At 35.2% G+C, this 15,672-nt stretch overlaps 1 protein-coding gene across 2 annotated transcripts; it reads left to right on the top strand.

The window, feature by feature from the left end:
• Positions 1–140: 140 nt before the first annotated feature.
• Positions 141–14,040, top strand: LOC119079050. Of its 2 annotated transcripts, none has more exons than XM_037186846.1 (3): positions 141–146; positions 12,160–13,635; positions 13,698–14,040. In XM_037186846.1, exons 2-3 carry the CDS (start codon positions 12,192–12,194, stop codon positions 13,967–13,969), a joined length of 1,716 nt encoding a protein of 571 aa, XP_037042741.1. In that variant the 5' UTR covers positions 141–146; positions 12,160–12,191; the 3' UTR covers positions 13,970–14,040. The 2 variants fall into 2 exon arrangements, with proteins under 2 accessions (XP_037042741.1, XP_037042740.1); XM_037186845.1 differs by lacking the exon at positions 141–146 and adding an exon at positions 8,822–8,935.
• Positions 14,041–15,672: the final 1,632 nt, after the last annotated feature.

The raw sequence follows: 15,672 nt of genomic DNA, 5'->3' as shown, positions 1-15,672 counted from the left end.
GAGAAATATCGGTTAGTTGGAATTTACTGTTTCAATTATGTTTTTAGAATTATTTTTGGAACTAAGGAAGATGGAATATTGGTTTCTTCGGCAAAGTCTCAGAGTTTTGGGAGTAGAATACGGGCGAAATGACCAAAATTGGAAAAGTGTTTCAATTTTATGGTTTTAGACTTTTCTCGAAATGTATGGCAGGTGTAATATTGGTTTCTTCGGCAAAGTCTCAGAGTTTTGGGAGTAGAATACGGGCGAAATGACAAAAATTGGAAAAGTGTTTCAATTTTAAGGTTTGAGACTTTTTTCGAAATGTATGGCAGATGGAATATTGGTTTCTTCGGCAAATTCTTAGAGTTTTGAGAGTAGAGGACAGCTGCATTCATGAAAAAGTGGAGAAGTTGGAATTTACTGTTTCAATTAGGTTCTTGTATTATCATTTGTGTTGCATAGAATATTGTTCTCTTCGACAGAGTTGAAATAAATGTCTGATATGCTATAACAGAAGCTTTAACCTTAAAACTTACAAAATAGCTGATATCAGTCAAAAAACACTTAAAGGGTAAATATGACGAAAATCCTCGTGTCTACTTACAAAATAACTGATATCGCGGAGAGTGACGTATTCTGCGCCTGTACGCGAAAGTTTTATAAACAAAAAATTTACCCAAAAAAATTGTAGAAAGAAAATTTTACAAAAAAAAAAACGTCACAAAGTGGCAGATGTTGAGGAAACAAATGTTAGAAAATTGGTTAAAATAGGGAAAAATACGTCCTGAAACTGTAGAAAAACGAAACATCTGCCACTTTGTGACGCATTTTTTTGTAAAATTTTCTTTCTACAATTTTTTGGGTAAATTTTTTGTTTATAAAAGTTTGCGTACAGGCGCAGAATGAGCCACCCTCAGCGATATCAGTTATTTTGTAAGTAGACACGAGGACTTGCGTCAAGTTTACTCTTTAAGGGTTTTTTGACTGATATAATATATTATAAACAAAAGAAGCTACAGATAGCGTTTAAGCATTCAACCAATAGCATTCAAGTTACCTTTGCTGTTTATAGAAGGCTAAAAATATCCCTCATTTCGATGATAAAAATTCCATTAACATCAATTAAATAACAACCCACCTGACTACCACTACTAGTTGGTTATTCGGATTTCCAGGAGAAAAAAAAGTTAAAAAAATATTTTCTTTTTCGCAATTCCGGTCCATAATCATCACCTTTCCATGCATCCATTTAATGTCGTTTTGAAGGTATTTATTTCACAGTGCGTTTTTGATTATTTTTTTCGCACTTGGGCTTTTTCACATTTTTTTCGCACGCTACATAGCTCAGTACCTTTAAGAACGACTAAATTTTATAAATAAAAACTTTGCACAGACCAGGATTTGAACATCCAACACCAAAGTTCTTTCAAACACCAAGCAACGACCATAGCCATTCGGCAACAGAGCCACACAATTATACAGAACGTATTGTTGAAGCGTACATACTAAGCATTGACTACTTGATTTTATTTAGCGCGTCTCTATACATCACATTGCAATGTGTATATAGTGCAGGTTGCTTGATCGTTCAAATGAACTCATGTTTGCATGTGAATGTTTGGTAGAAATTTTGTTAATATTTTGCATTGGAAAGGTGATTATGGCCCGAAATTGCGAAAAACGTTGTATCTACCACGGTAGGTATTTCGGTATTTTTTTCGCACACGACGTCTTGTCGACCTCGGCTTCGCCTCGGATCGACAATCGACATCTAGTGCGAAAAAATACCTTCATACCTACCTTGGTAGATAAACAACTATTTCGTAATTAAATGTTGTGTGACTTTAATAATATAGCAACCATGTTCCATGCCATAAGCCACACTAAACAATCTGAATGCCTACATATATCCAGCAATTTGCTTAAAAGGTTTTCATTTTTAACTCTTCGCTGTGTGTGTGTGTGCATCCATTCCACATAATCATTTATGCATCTGAGATCAACTTTCTACGTTTCCTATGCTTTAGGATTTGTACAATAATGACATTAAATGAACTGAAATTCATTCATCCTTTTCTTTTTTTTATTATTCTTCTTCTTCTCTTAAATTTCTTTCGTAATTTAACCATTTGCTTTATTTAAAGTATAACTTAGCTCTCTCTCAGTACCGTCTATGCAACAATAATAGCGATGAAAATTTACATAAAATTTATACACACACCTAGACTAGACATAGTTATGCAATATACAACCAGTACAGTTTATCTCCACAATGGACATTATTTTAAACCCATCTTTTTCTTGTTCTTGTGTGTTGTATATAAGTATATGTATGCTGTGTGCACTCTATAAAACTTTCCCTAAATACCTTAAATTGCATTTAAATCCTAGTACATTTGTACAATTACTGTTAAACTACAATCGTTTGTTAAGAACTTTTATATTGCATTTATTATTCTACTCCGCCAAACATTTTAAAACCGAGAGACACAATTTCTCGTTGAATGTTTGCAAAATTGTAAATGTGGAACCTGAGCGAGCGGGATGGGCGGCGGAGTTGGAGCGTGTGTATTAAGCGGAAAAATTAAATCTAATATTCGGTTTCAGCGAACAATAAAGAAAGAAGTTAATTAAGAGCCATTGAAACGAAATTAAACAAAAAAAAGAAGAGAAATTTCATTGAGAAATAAATTCACAAAGGAAGAAGATCAGAGACACAGTTAAACAAAATGCATTACTAGCTGAATTGTTGAAGAGAGACGGGATTATCTGAAAGTATTAATCTAATATAGTTAAAACTGTAGTGCAATTATTTAACAATTTATTCTGCTTTTGAAACATATATTTGAGTAATTTTCAGGTACTTGCATACTAGAAGAAGTTCTTTGTCCGTGGATTGATATAAACCGGTGGAAATTCGCTTGCCTTTAACAAAATTTAGGAAAGCCGTATTTTAGAAGCCATGTTTATAGAAACGGCATGTCATCTGCTTTCGACAACAACGTTACGAATAAGCACTGAGCTCTGGCTTATGTTTTCTTATAATGAAATGAATATGATAATATTGTTGAAGTGATAGATTTTGCCTCATACATTTGTCTTTAGTCTGAAGTTTAAATTTTCAAAAATGGCTACAGACACTTATCGAAAAAGATTAACGGCAATGAATGGTTACCGACACTTTCAGTCAAGGAAACTTTACCCAAATGAAGTAGTAGATTTTGTATCGAACGCAGCTAAGTGTTTTTTTATATCACAAGTTATCGAATGTGTTATTTGATTTGATCTAAGTGTTTTCAACGTATTTATTGCAAGAAAAAATCTTTTAGTTCATTTGTTTAAACTTTTCCTTTCCTAGATATGACGATGTTAGACACAGTTCATCGTTCATTTTTTGTTGTCGTTGCCAATAACAGATGATATTGCTGCAATGGTTTATGGTCTCTAACTATGAATATCAGTCTCGAGCTGGCCTGTTGATTTTATTAATTAAAATTCCTATATCGGAGCCTCTCCCACATAACTTGTACGCTTTCCGGTTAAGATGTTGCTCGCATAGGCTTAAATACCCGATGCACCATTTGGTAGTCAGTCCGGCCCTGTAGAATCTACGAAAGTAGCCTATAGTTAAACTGAACATTTTGTTTAAGTGAAATTATTCAATTGTTGACACCTTCTTTATGGTCAACCGGTTCTTTAGTATCACGAAACGATTCCTTGAGCCTGGATTCAAACGACTTTGAAACGGAGACGAAGCTAAATTCCCATAAAAAATCCCAATTTTCGCAAATCTAAAGTTTTAAAACCAATTTCCACAATTTTCAACATAAGCATTTCTCTATCTCTGAACAGAACGGTATCAGATCCACACTGTTCGTAAAATGTGACAAATTTCATGATATCATGTCCCCAATTGTTTAAATGACAAATGGAACAAATTCTGTACTAATGAAGACAACAGCGATAAACTCTTAATATTCCTCTAATTTATGAGTAGAATGTCACTCAGCCAGTCAGTCACTCAGCGATGAAGTATGTGAAAATTTGTGCGTAATGGGAGGGTAGAACAATTTCGGGCTATGTGTTGATTTATTATTCGTCAAACTGTTATCAATTTGAGATCCATCGTCAAGATTTTTCCCCTAATTTTATTTTCGTAATAAATACACTCGGAATGGTGGCGAGGTATTCAATCAAGCAATGATTGTTTTGTATTTGTGTGATGATACAAAATGTTGAATATTGAAACAATGTGAATTTTTGGTGCCAAGTGGACAACGTGACCCACACACAAAGAGTGGAAGAGGAATTAATGACAAGGATTGAAACACGATTTCCGTTTAGTAAGAAAATTCACTGTGCGGAAGTATAGGACATTACACCAATAGGACATATGACAGAAATGGTACTTATTGTGCGAAATGTACCGAACATTTCAATCATTTGTCCCACCGCTTCTTCTTGAAACTTAACCGCCCGGGGCTTCCGTCTTTATTAACACAGTACCTGCGTAAATCTAGTGTGTCTAGTGCGAACAACATCCTTCTGACGGACATAAATTCTTTCCAAAAAGTATGTAAGGTAAGAAGACTACTTATTACCTTTCTTACCGTATGGAAAGATTTTATGTGGAATATCTCATATATAAGAACACACCTAAACTAGATTCAATGCTAGTTGTGTGATGGGCACGATTCCTGCGGCGAAACCTTTAGAAGAAATTTCTTATTTACAATTTGTATTCTGAAAAGATTAGGATGAGGGCTTAGCCTGACCATCTTTGGTACAAATTAGATTTCTTTAATAATTAAATAACATTAAACAGAAGAAAAAAAAACAAATAATAATGAATAGCATACGTGACCAGACCAGCAACATCGAATCTGTTACTTCTTTTTTGAAACTATTTTTTAAAGTTTTTTTTCAGAATCTATTACTTCATTAGTTTTTACATACAATTTGACAAATAAGACAACGTTGTTCCAAGCTCCTTCTTTTTTTGTCCTACACTCTGTCGATAACAGATGCTGACGAAACTACTCATACGACAATAATCATCTGCCACTTTCTGACGCATTTTTTTTGTAAAATGTTTGTTGTAAAATCTCATCTGTAAACTTCTCGTTGACATATTTTCTTGTTAAAATTTTCTTGGTCAAAATTGATTACGTTGAGGCGCAGAATGCGTCACCAAAACTGATATCAAATGTTTTGGAAGTTAACTTTTACAGTACTAGCGTCACCTCTTCCTCTTTTGAGGATTTTGTGGGATAATCGAACTTGTTTCCTTTTCCAAAACGACGAGTTGACCTGAAAAGTAACGCTAGTTCAATTGCAATCTGTTGCTCAACTGACTCAAAGGAAGTAAAGGTTCTTGTAATCATGAGTCAATGGCCTTATCACTGTTACTGTTTTCGAAAAACGTTATTGAGTAAATAAATGAGTAAATTGAGAAAATAAAAATAAAAATCTTCGTCCTAAATACTGAAATCAAAACCTTTTACAGCAGGCAAGCATATCAGCAGTTTTACTATTGGATCTATTACTTCATTTGACTTAAAAAAAATCGATACAATCATGAAAAATTAGAAATTATCAAATTTTTTTAAATGTAGTTCCTACATTGTAGGATCTGATATTTCTAGTCCCACACCTGTTGACAGCTAATGTTATATTGAATAACATTTTTGAATCTTTTCCCAGTCGAAATTTTTGTCGCACGACCTGTTTACTGGGATAAAACCAAAAAACCATTCAATAGCAAGACTGTCAAATTTGTGGATCTAGAAATTATGTAAAATCTGTTGAAAACGGAAATATGATAATTTGTTAATTTTGTTAAGTGTAGATTGATTTCAAATCGTTTACTTCAATTTTCTGTATAAAACCGCATAATTTAGAGCTTGTCACTTATTCGTCGTTAATGACATCGGATGATAGCCTACCGTAACAGGTTAAACAAACCAGTAGAGTTGTTTGAAAAATACTTAATTCGTACTCATTTGCTGATTCGACACTTACTACCCTGACCCACCAAATTCAAATTTTTCTTTTGTTCAACTGTCAGAGAACAAAAGAAAAATTTGAATTAGCTTCTGTTAGTTAGGCGCTGTGGATGCAGTTAGTTAGCTGCTGTGGCTACAGTTTGTTAGCTACGCTGGCAACTGTTAGTTTTAAAACTAATCGGAATGGAACGCATTTCTATAAATAATTCACGATAAACCGAAATGTAAAATTTAATTACAGACAACTTCTGACAACAATTTTAAAATATTCATCGGATGGCTTCCTGTTTTGAACGTCGGAAAAGTGGTATCAGTGAAAGAAAACTTTTACCTGTTCCTGGAAATAATTAAATTTTTTATTGAGATGAAGCATAATCAAGTGAAATGCAAAACAAGAAATCAATTTTTTTTCTTCTCTAAAACATTATTGCTCAGACAACCACCGACACAGCATTACTTTTTCATTTTACTAAAGCTTCTCAATTTCTCTTGTTATCTTAGAAAATATTGCGAAAGAAGATGAGAAAATTGCTTTTAAATCCACAGAAAGACGAGCATATTTTTCTTGTTATAAAATTTTTATATGTTACGACGAGTTATGTAAAGTATAAAATACGTGTACAATTTACGGATTGAAAAAAACAGTATGAAATTGCATTTTTGTTATCCCATTCAATTGAAAAGATATTTATTTTCTAAGAGGGAGAAAAAACTCGTCATTCGCTATTTTCCTTTTTTTTCATTTTGAGATTGCTTTCGGAAAAGCCTCCGCTGTCTAACAAAAAACTTACATCCTATTGACCCAGTCAACAATTTACGATCACATGGAAGTGTATGTAGTTGAATTGAGATAAATAAAATGAGGAGTGTATTACGGGGATCCATAACATTCTCGGTATATGTGTGGACATACAAATTTTACAGTATCCGGTATCCGCAGCCCAAAGTTTGCACATCGTCGAAAAAAAAATCGCATCCGATGCAAAATGTAAAATAAAATGCCCAAGCCAATAGTTTATTTGTAATATTTCGGCTATTTGCAGAGGCCTGCGAAGAGTTAAAATATTATAAAGAGACTATTTGCAGTCGCCTGCGAATAACCAAAATATTGTAGCGCCTTCACATAGCCCATATAGCCCAATATATTATAAAAACAATTTGCAGGTGTCTGCGAATAGTGATGCTATTCGAAGGCATAAAAGTGATAATCAGTAATAACTGGTTTATTTTAATCAGAGCGTGCACAATATATACGACGACACATATGCCAAGAATATGAGATTTGTGGGCGCGGCGTATTAATCATTTCCATAGGATCTTCTGTATTCTACAATGACGGACGCACACTTTTCATGAAAATGCCCATACCCTGACCGTTGGGTCCCATGAAAACGAGGCTTTTTACGTCTCAATGGAAATGGTAACTCAGCATTAAATCCGAGGTTAAATCGTTACAATTCTCTTATAAAGGATGCGTTAAAATTCATTTGTTTATCTAGTGCTAAAATATCGCGATTTCGTCGCTCATTTCCGGCCCACTATAAACAAAACGTTGTTCCTAACTTATGCGAATAGACTTTTTTTTAGCTAACTCTATTCCAGAACTCGTCTCCGGCTCGTGCTGTAAATTCTCATTCGCTAAAAAAAACTCTTTAGTATTCGTATCAAAAAGTACTATTTTTCAATATTGTAATGCTTCCTTGCTGGAGAAGGTATTGAATTTAGACTAGAGAGGGTAATTAATGCACACTTTCGACAGTGTGCGATACTTCTCAGAACTTACTGCTCGGTGAGTCTAACAACAAAACAACAACGGATACGAGAGCTAATGGCTAAAAACTTAACACTTAACATTGTTTTTTTTCGTATATTTTTCGAATAAATAGCGAATCCATTTGATATTTTGATGTATATAACGTAAAATGCTTCTTACTTCTATCAAATTTAACTTTCAAATGATCATTTCTGAGAAAGAAAGTATTTTGGTAATCATGCGTTAAGTATACATCTCGCTGATTTTTTTTTTTAAAATTAGTTCTAAGAAATTGTTCTGATCATTCGTTTGTTATTCTTTACATGCTGTGTATACGTCTGTGTTTGTGTATTTAGTGCGGACGTTAACGTCCAGTTACTTATCTGTTAGTCTCGAACGATAGTACACTACTACTGCTGGAACATAATAATCATTCGTTACCGACATCAAAATCAAAAATAAGCGATGGCATACATCAAATTCGGTCTTTACACAGTAAAATGAATGTTAACACGTCGCCGGTTATTGCGACTCGAGGAATACCTCCAAAAAAATTCTAAAAATCGAAAATTTGACTTTTGATTTTTAGAAATTTATTTGGAGGTATTCCTCGACTCCCTTAGCACTTTCCGGTGTGCCTAAAGTGTCTTCTCGAGCATTATCCACTACGTGTTAAGGCCAAAACACACTAGCATCTAGTGTCATCGGGAATACGATATTTCTATTGTTTAAATCAGCTAAAATCGGTTTAAACCGGTTTTAACAATAGACATATATTCCCAACTGACACTAGATGCTAGTGCTAGTTGGGAATATGATATTTCTATTGTTAAAACCGGTTTAAACCGATTTTAGCTGATTTAAACAATAGAAATATCGTATTCCCGATGACACTACATGCTAGTGTGTGTTGGCCTTTAACAACAAAAGAAGTAAAAGAATTGGAGGTGATTAATATTGGATACTTGAAAAGCAACTGAAGTAGTAGAGTTAATTATTTTGTTGCTATGTACTATTGCTGTTCATTTTCGTTTAATTTGAATGATCTTCAAAAGTGTAACTACGAGACATTGCCGCCCGCACTAATAATTGCGAATAATTGCGTCTTATCAATTCCCCTCTCGTACTAACTCAGTTTTAGTTTCTTTGGATACTTCTCACTGGTCGCACCGCAGGAAATTGTAACATTTTAAATGTGAGTTGAAATATATATTAGAACCAATTTTACAGTGCAAAAATGTTTTTTCTTGGGCTCTTTGTGTAACTAGATCTCGGTTTGTTTTTAAATCTATTCTTGAGTAGTTTTCATTCCTTTAATAAATCCAGATTAATTGTGTCTATCAAATTTTGAGTGATTTTTTTTTACAAAATCAAACTCACTTGCTACTGGAACATAGTTCTGATATGAGAGTTGTCGTGGTTTGTTATTGTAAGAGCGCATAAATTTAGTAAAGGGCTCGAATGTAGTAATTTTACAAGAAAAGGTCCAAGGACGTATCGATATTTTCATAGTTAGCCCATATGGTCATTCCGCGTCTGTTCATGTGGAGTTCGAATGTGGAATGTATAAAGAGAATTGGATAGTAATCGTTTAAAATGTGGCTTCTGTGATTTCTCCCATCGTAAAACAGTAATGATGTAACGCTTCAGATTTCATGATTATTAGTAAAAACTCGTTAACTCTTTAACGAATTACACCTGAACAATTGTTATACATGACACGAGTCACTTTGCAAAAACTTCGACCAGCTTATATGACATTTCAAAATAATTCGATCTTTATACCGAGTAAAAAAATAATTTAAGTTTAAGTAAAAGCCTAAATCGAACGAATTCAGACTTCTCAGTGAGATTCATCATACAAAATTTTCCTCACTGAATTCGATTGATTTAGACTTTGTGAGAACTTTTTTTTTTACTTTTTGCTAAAACCGTCTGAGTAATTGGTCGAAGAACTTTTCTTTATCTAAATATTTTCACGTTGGGTGTGGACCGCTTTGAAAAATGCTATCAAGAGAAAGTAGGAAATAGTATTTTTCTCACCGAGGCAGGTAAAACAGCGTTGTTCTGTGCACAGGACAACTGAAATAAACAAAAACCCAAACAAATCAAGAAATAACTTTGACGAAAAATCGAATAATCAAGTAGTCTACCCCACCTTGTGCGCGAAAATATATATTAAATTTCATGCTATCTGCGATTAATAAAAACGTCGTATTTCAGTTGTACGGTGCACAAAATTCATTACAAAACTCTAGATCCCTTGTATCCTTTATGTATTTTTTCATAATTGCAATTCTTTCGACGACCATGCTGAAATGTACATTATATGACTCAGAATAAAATGAAAAGTCTGGTTTTTGTGTGTTTATTGGCCTCAGATCAACGAAATTCAGATGAAAACTCGAGGGGAAAACCACTCAAAGTAGTTGCATGCGAAAAAATAGTTGCAGAAGAGTTACACGGTAAAAAAGGAGTTGCACGATAGAGATGAGTTGCAAAAGAGGTTAATAGAAAAAATGAATAGATAGGATTATTATTTATTCATCTGTTATCGGTAACGACGACGAAAATAATGACAAGCTTTGTTTATTTTATCTGTTTAATGATCAACAAACAGGCCAAAGCCCAATAATATGTCAATCAGCAAATTACAAAAATGGAAAACTTTAGGAAAAATCATAAACCAAAAGCATAGCAAAACGTTAACAATGTCAACAACCATCACTATAATCAAAATCAAAAAGCGAAATGATCCTTGACTAGGCTCTTAAATACAGAAAACCTGTCATCCATTAAGTTTAATCGTGAGAAATATACGTCGTGGTGCTCTTGCAGGCGATAAATAGGACAATTTCTCTGTACATTAGTCTTGAATTTTGGAAGGTAAAACAAAGTCTTTTGCCGTGTGGATGTAGAACGTCGATCAAACTTAAGATGATGATAAAGTTGAGAATCGATACGATGATGAATCAGTTTGAACAGAGTGAGTTCGTCATTTTCCAACCGTCGTGACTCCAACGAGTGTAACTTAAGAAACTTTAGCCTTTTGTCGTATGATTGTTTCTCCATGTTGAATTTGTAGAAAATCATCCTTGAGAATTTCCTCTGAACACGTTCAATTTGATCGATTGCATTGAGATAGAACGGACTCCAGACCGACGAGCAATATTCCAACCTGTTTCGGACGAGAGAGTTGTAAAGAATCATCATGCTTGTTTGGTTAGAAAAATATCTTCCACAGCGAAAAATGAAACCTATCAGACGATATGCCTTCCTTGTTACCAAATCGACATGCTCATTGAATGACAGTTTATCGTCAATTGTAACTCCGAGGTCCACCTTTGAGTGTACTCGCTCGATGATTTTGCCACTAAATACATAATACATAAGGAAATTCAATTCGGTTAAGACTGTGTGTGAAAGACATAACAGCACACTTCCTATGGTTTAGGCTCATAAGATTGGTTTCACACCACCGTTCCACTTTGGGTAATATTTTTTTTTTTTTTTTTTTTTAAAAAAACATGGCATGAAACCATGTTTTGACACCTTTATTGGTATGCTATAGTACAATCTTAACTTATATGTTAATTTATTACTATTGATGACAAATGTTACCAACTGTCTCTCTGTTAGAGACAACCAGCCGAACGTGTGTGAGTTTTTCCATTCCATTGATTGGATCTCATTTTGATGATGGTAGCATCGTTCACTGCGACATCTGTATTTCAGCAACCCAGACCTTGAGAACATTCTCTTCAACGACATAGCCAAGCACCTTACTATATCGCTTGCTTGATTGCTGATTGAAGAGCTTTTCCCATGATAATACCGACCAGAAATTCTATGAGAATGTCTTCTACGACGTAGCCAAGCACCTTACTAAATCGCTTGCTGACTGCTGACTGAAGAGCTTTTTGTTCCCACCATTTGCTGATAGATGGCGATTGGTGTCTGATGTATTCGCTCGTTGGATTCGTATATCACATAGCATTAATAATTTTTTTATTAATGTGTCAGCGATTTCGAACTTACGAACTTTCAGCACAATAATTCAGTGTGAGGCTAACGACTTACACACTGCGCTATTGAGTCGACACTTTGGGTAATATGGTCCTTTATACAGTAAAATGCAAGTTAAAAATATTGAAGTACAAGATTTGAAATCAACCGAATCGATGGAAGTAATAGACCCGATTATGATACTGGCGAGAATACTGCTCATACGCTTGCCGTCTGTAGCAGCTTGACTACGGAAAGAGTTGCGCGTTACAAAAATAGTTGTAAATCAAGTAGTCCCCCTCCCCCGCGAAAACTTGACTTATCAATCTGTTCGATTGTTTGATTACTAAACAAACAAAATGTTAAAAACCAGAGCAGCAAAGAAATAAAAAATATTTCTAAATCTAATTTTAGATTTCAACACCTCTCATATCAAAAATACAAACATGCCCGGTTGCGACTGGATACCTGGAATTGCGCAAATAAAATCTACCGTTCAACTTTTAACAGGCGACGCTGAAGGTGCAGCAAGAACGCAACAGAATTTTATAAGGGAATGTCCCGTCGTATCACAAGTAACTTCAGTTGTCCAACTTGCTTCTGGTGATAAAAAAGGCGCCGCGGAAACTCAGAAACGTTGCTTAGGCACAATTAATAACGTCGCAAATGGTTTACCTGTAGTTGGTCATGTGAAGGGAGTCATTCACCATGCAGTTGGTGACCACGAAGGTGGTAATCAAGCCCTTAACGCAGCAACGCGTACAACAGTAGTTCTTGGTGCGGGCGCTGCTGCTGCGGTAGCCACAGGTGGTTTGGCTGCCATTCCTGCAGGCATTGCTGCCGGATCTACATACGATACTGTTGATTCAGTTATTTCTGACAAACCGAAAGGAATTATATCGGCCATTCGTAATGTTAAAGATAATCCGAATGGCGGTACTTTTTTTGATGCAGGTATTGCTATTGTGGGTGATGGGATGACAGGATATGCGGGTGGTAATATTGGTACGAAAATTGCGAATAATGTTAAAGTGGGCCAACTTGAAGCTGCACAAGCGAGTAAAGTGGAACAGCTTACAAATGGATTAGGTGAAATGCCGTCAGGTGATGCTATAAAATTGGGAAATGAAATAACGTCTTTGGGAAACGAGATCAATGCGATAAAAAACCAAGGAGTACCCCAGCACTTTTATGATGTTAAAACTAAACAACATGTTATCGAAACTTCGGGTGGTCAAGTTAATGTTGCACCTGTCCCTGGACTTGAACGGCCAGGAACCACAGCTGAAAGACCAGGAAGTTCTGGCGAAAGACCAGGAACTTCCGGTGAAAGACCAGGAACTTCCGGCGAAAGACCACAACAAACAACTGAAGTGATAGAAGATGGTTTCGATTGTGACTTATATGCTGATGAGCCACTTACATGCAACTTAAGTCCAGCAAGGAAAGATGAAATCCTTCGCAATTACAAAGACCAAATTCCTCAACAAAATCCGATAACGACTCAACATCCAAATTCAAGACTCCCAACCCAAACCGAACTCAACCGAATTAAACAGGACCGACAACCACCTCAAAATACTGCAAGCGATTCTATCGCTGAACTTCAACTTCAACGGTGGCTACCATTGCAAATGCCACAACAATTTCGAAATACAAGTGCCGGTTTGCTCAATGATACCCAGCATGGGTTTTTGCATACTTTTGCACGTCATTGGGATCAATGGAGTCAATTTATTCCAGAGATCAACTCATTAATGCAGAGAGAACTTTCAATTTTGCAACCGGTCTTGAGGCGAATTCAAAGCGCACGAAACGCAACAGTAGCCAGAGATGCTAACCGAGAATTAAGTAGATTATTAGCTTCGTGTACTGATGGAAGTCTTTTGGGTATGTTAAAGAGAAACGCCACACGTTTTCTGTAATTAATGTTTGTTCTCTGGAAATTTTAGCTACTTTACGTAGAGTGCAAATTCTCATTTGGAAATATATGCAGGACCGTGTGGTCTCAGCAAACTATATCGGCGAAGGCTTAAATGGACGTGGTCAAGTTCAAGTCTATTTCCGAGTTGGCAATCAAATTATGGTCGTGTGTGTATCAAGAGAATTGTATCCAGCTGTTCCAGCAATGGGTGATGGACGTCCAATTAGAACAGTTACAACAGTTTTCTTTATAGATCCGGCTTCACTTGTGAATGTCCTCATTCGAGCTGTTTGGAATTAAAGTACTATCTCCCGCTGGTGTTATCACCACGACATTGATTGAGTAATTTAAGTAACATTGATGAACATTAAGTAAAATATATTTTGTCGATCATGCCAATTATTCCATTTATTATCGAAATAATGAACTCAACGTGCGAAGGATAAAAGCAATTTTCCGATAACCAGTGTACTACAATTTGTAGTACAATAGCAAATGAAGTAAAAGATTTTAGTAGACTAGTTAGTTACACAGGTGAAACCCTTGTGAAAGCTAAATAGTTATCAGTTTACCAAGAGAAAAAATAGGAAGTTTCAACAAGTATGAGTTTTACAGTTCGAGTTAGAGATGTCAATTTTCCTCGAGATGACCATTAGTCATTTTCACTAAGAAGTTAAAAAGTCAGGCTTTGAATCATCTCAAATTTTTTTCACTAAAGAGAGCGGGGACAAAATAAATATTTTCTCCGCTGAACTATCAATTCTCAGAGGGATAGGAATATGCCATTTTCTCAACGCATTTGAATGGTCAAAAGGTCAAAAACGCACCTCATACATCACCTAGGGAAAAAAATGTAAATTTAATTTCGATAGTGTTGTCCGGCATTAGGGCTTATCGAGGGTCACAAGTCACCAGAGTGAATGAATTTCTAGGTTGATAGATTTTACTCGTCGTAGTGACCGCTTTAGGAGATAAATATGACGTTTCTTCCTAGTGCCAAATTTGTTTATTTGTTGCTTTATTGAGTTATTGTCATTTACACATCAAGGAAAAACAATTGAAAAGTCGAGTTTTCGTGTGAATTTTGTTGATCCGAGGCGAGAACGACCTTTATTCAGAGTTTCATAATGTTAGTTAGGAGTCGAAAGTTCATTAAATTCGATTAAAAGAACTATGTTAAATACATGTTGGATAATTTGGGGTAGATTATATTCCATGCCTTCTAATAAACCAACAGATACAGATGCGCAATGTACTATTTCAAAACAATCGCAACCGAAGTTTCAGCTGAGGTGAGAAAATCACTATTTTCTAACCCGCGTTGTGAAAAGTCCGTTTTCAAACCAATAACTGAACCTTCAATTTTTCTACAAGTTGTGTACATTTACTTATCAGAAAATGGGATGTGTGCTAACCGGGACTTTCATAAAATTCAGCCATTCAGACCGCACTGTTTAAAATTGCTGGCCTTGCACACAGCGCAAAGAAAAACAGCTTATCAATAAAAATAGAAAATGATTTGACTCATTCGTCTTCAGAATGGGGAAGGCTTCTTAGCCAATGTTTGTCAATATCATCATGAGTTTGTGTTTATTTCTTCTTCGTTTTTTTTTTATTACCAAAAATTCTGTTCAATCATTTTGCCGTATCGATAAATTCTGGATTTCATAAAGAAAACAAACACAGGTATTATTGGGAAACGTTGTGAGTCTGGTAGGATGAAAACAAGGGAATGAAAAGGATATTTTCTCTGGTAAATACAATAGATTCTATCGATGTTACATACATAGAGGGAGGAGAACATATCGTACAACTTTGGATATGTGTTCTGATGCGATCTGAAACATTTGCTCCCCATTAACTGAATTTTTTTCTTGTTTCGAAAGTGTGAAAAATCTGATTTTTCTTTCGACATTTGTTTTGAGGAAACATTACGGTTTTAGATAGGGGGGAGTGAAGTGGAATGTGTCAAACAACACATTTTTATGTATGAAAACTTTATG

Source organism: Bradysia coprophila, unplaced genomic scaffold (assembly GCF_014529535.1).
Source record: "Bradysia coprophila strain Holo2 unplaced genomic scaffold, BU_Bcop_v1 contig_297, whole genome shotgun sequence".
Classification (NCBI taxonomy): Eukaryota; Metazoa; Arthropoda; class Insecta; order Diptera; family Sciaridae; genus Bradysia; species Bradysia coprophila.
This window is presented reverse-complemented; position numbering and strand designations above follow the sequence as displayed.

What these genes read in the sequence shown, in the direction of transcription:
- LOC119079050 (XM_037186846.1), top strand. Translation starts at nt 12,192, where the DNA reads ATGCCCGGTTGCGACTGGATACCTGGAATTGCGCAAATAAAATCTACC. An exon ending in TACTGATGGAAGTCTTTTGG is followed by an intron (nt 13,636 to 13,697) that starts GTATGTTAAAGA and finishes TGGAAATTTTAG; the next exon opens with CTACTTTACGTAGAGTGCAA.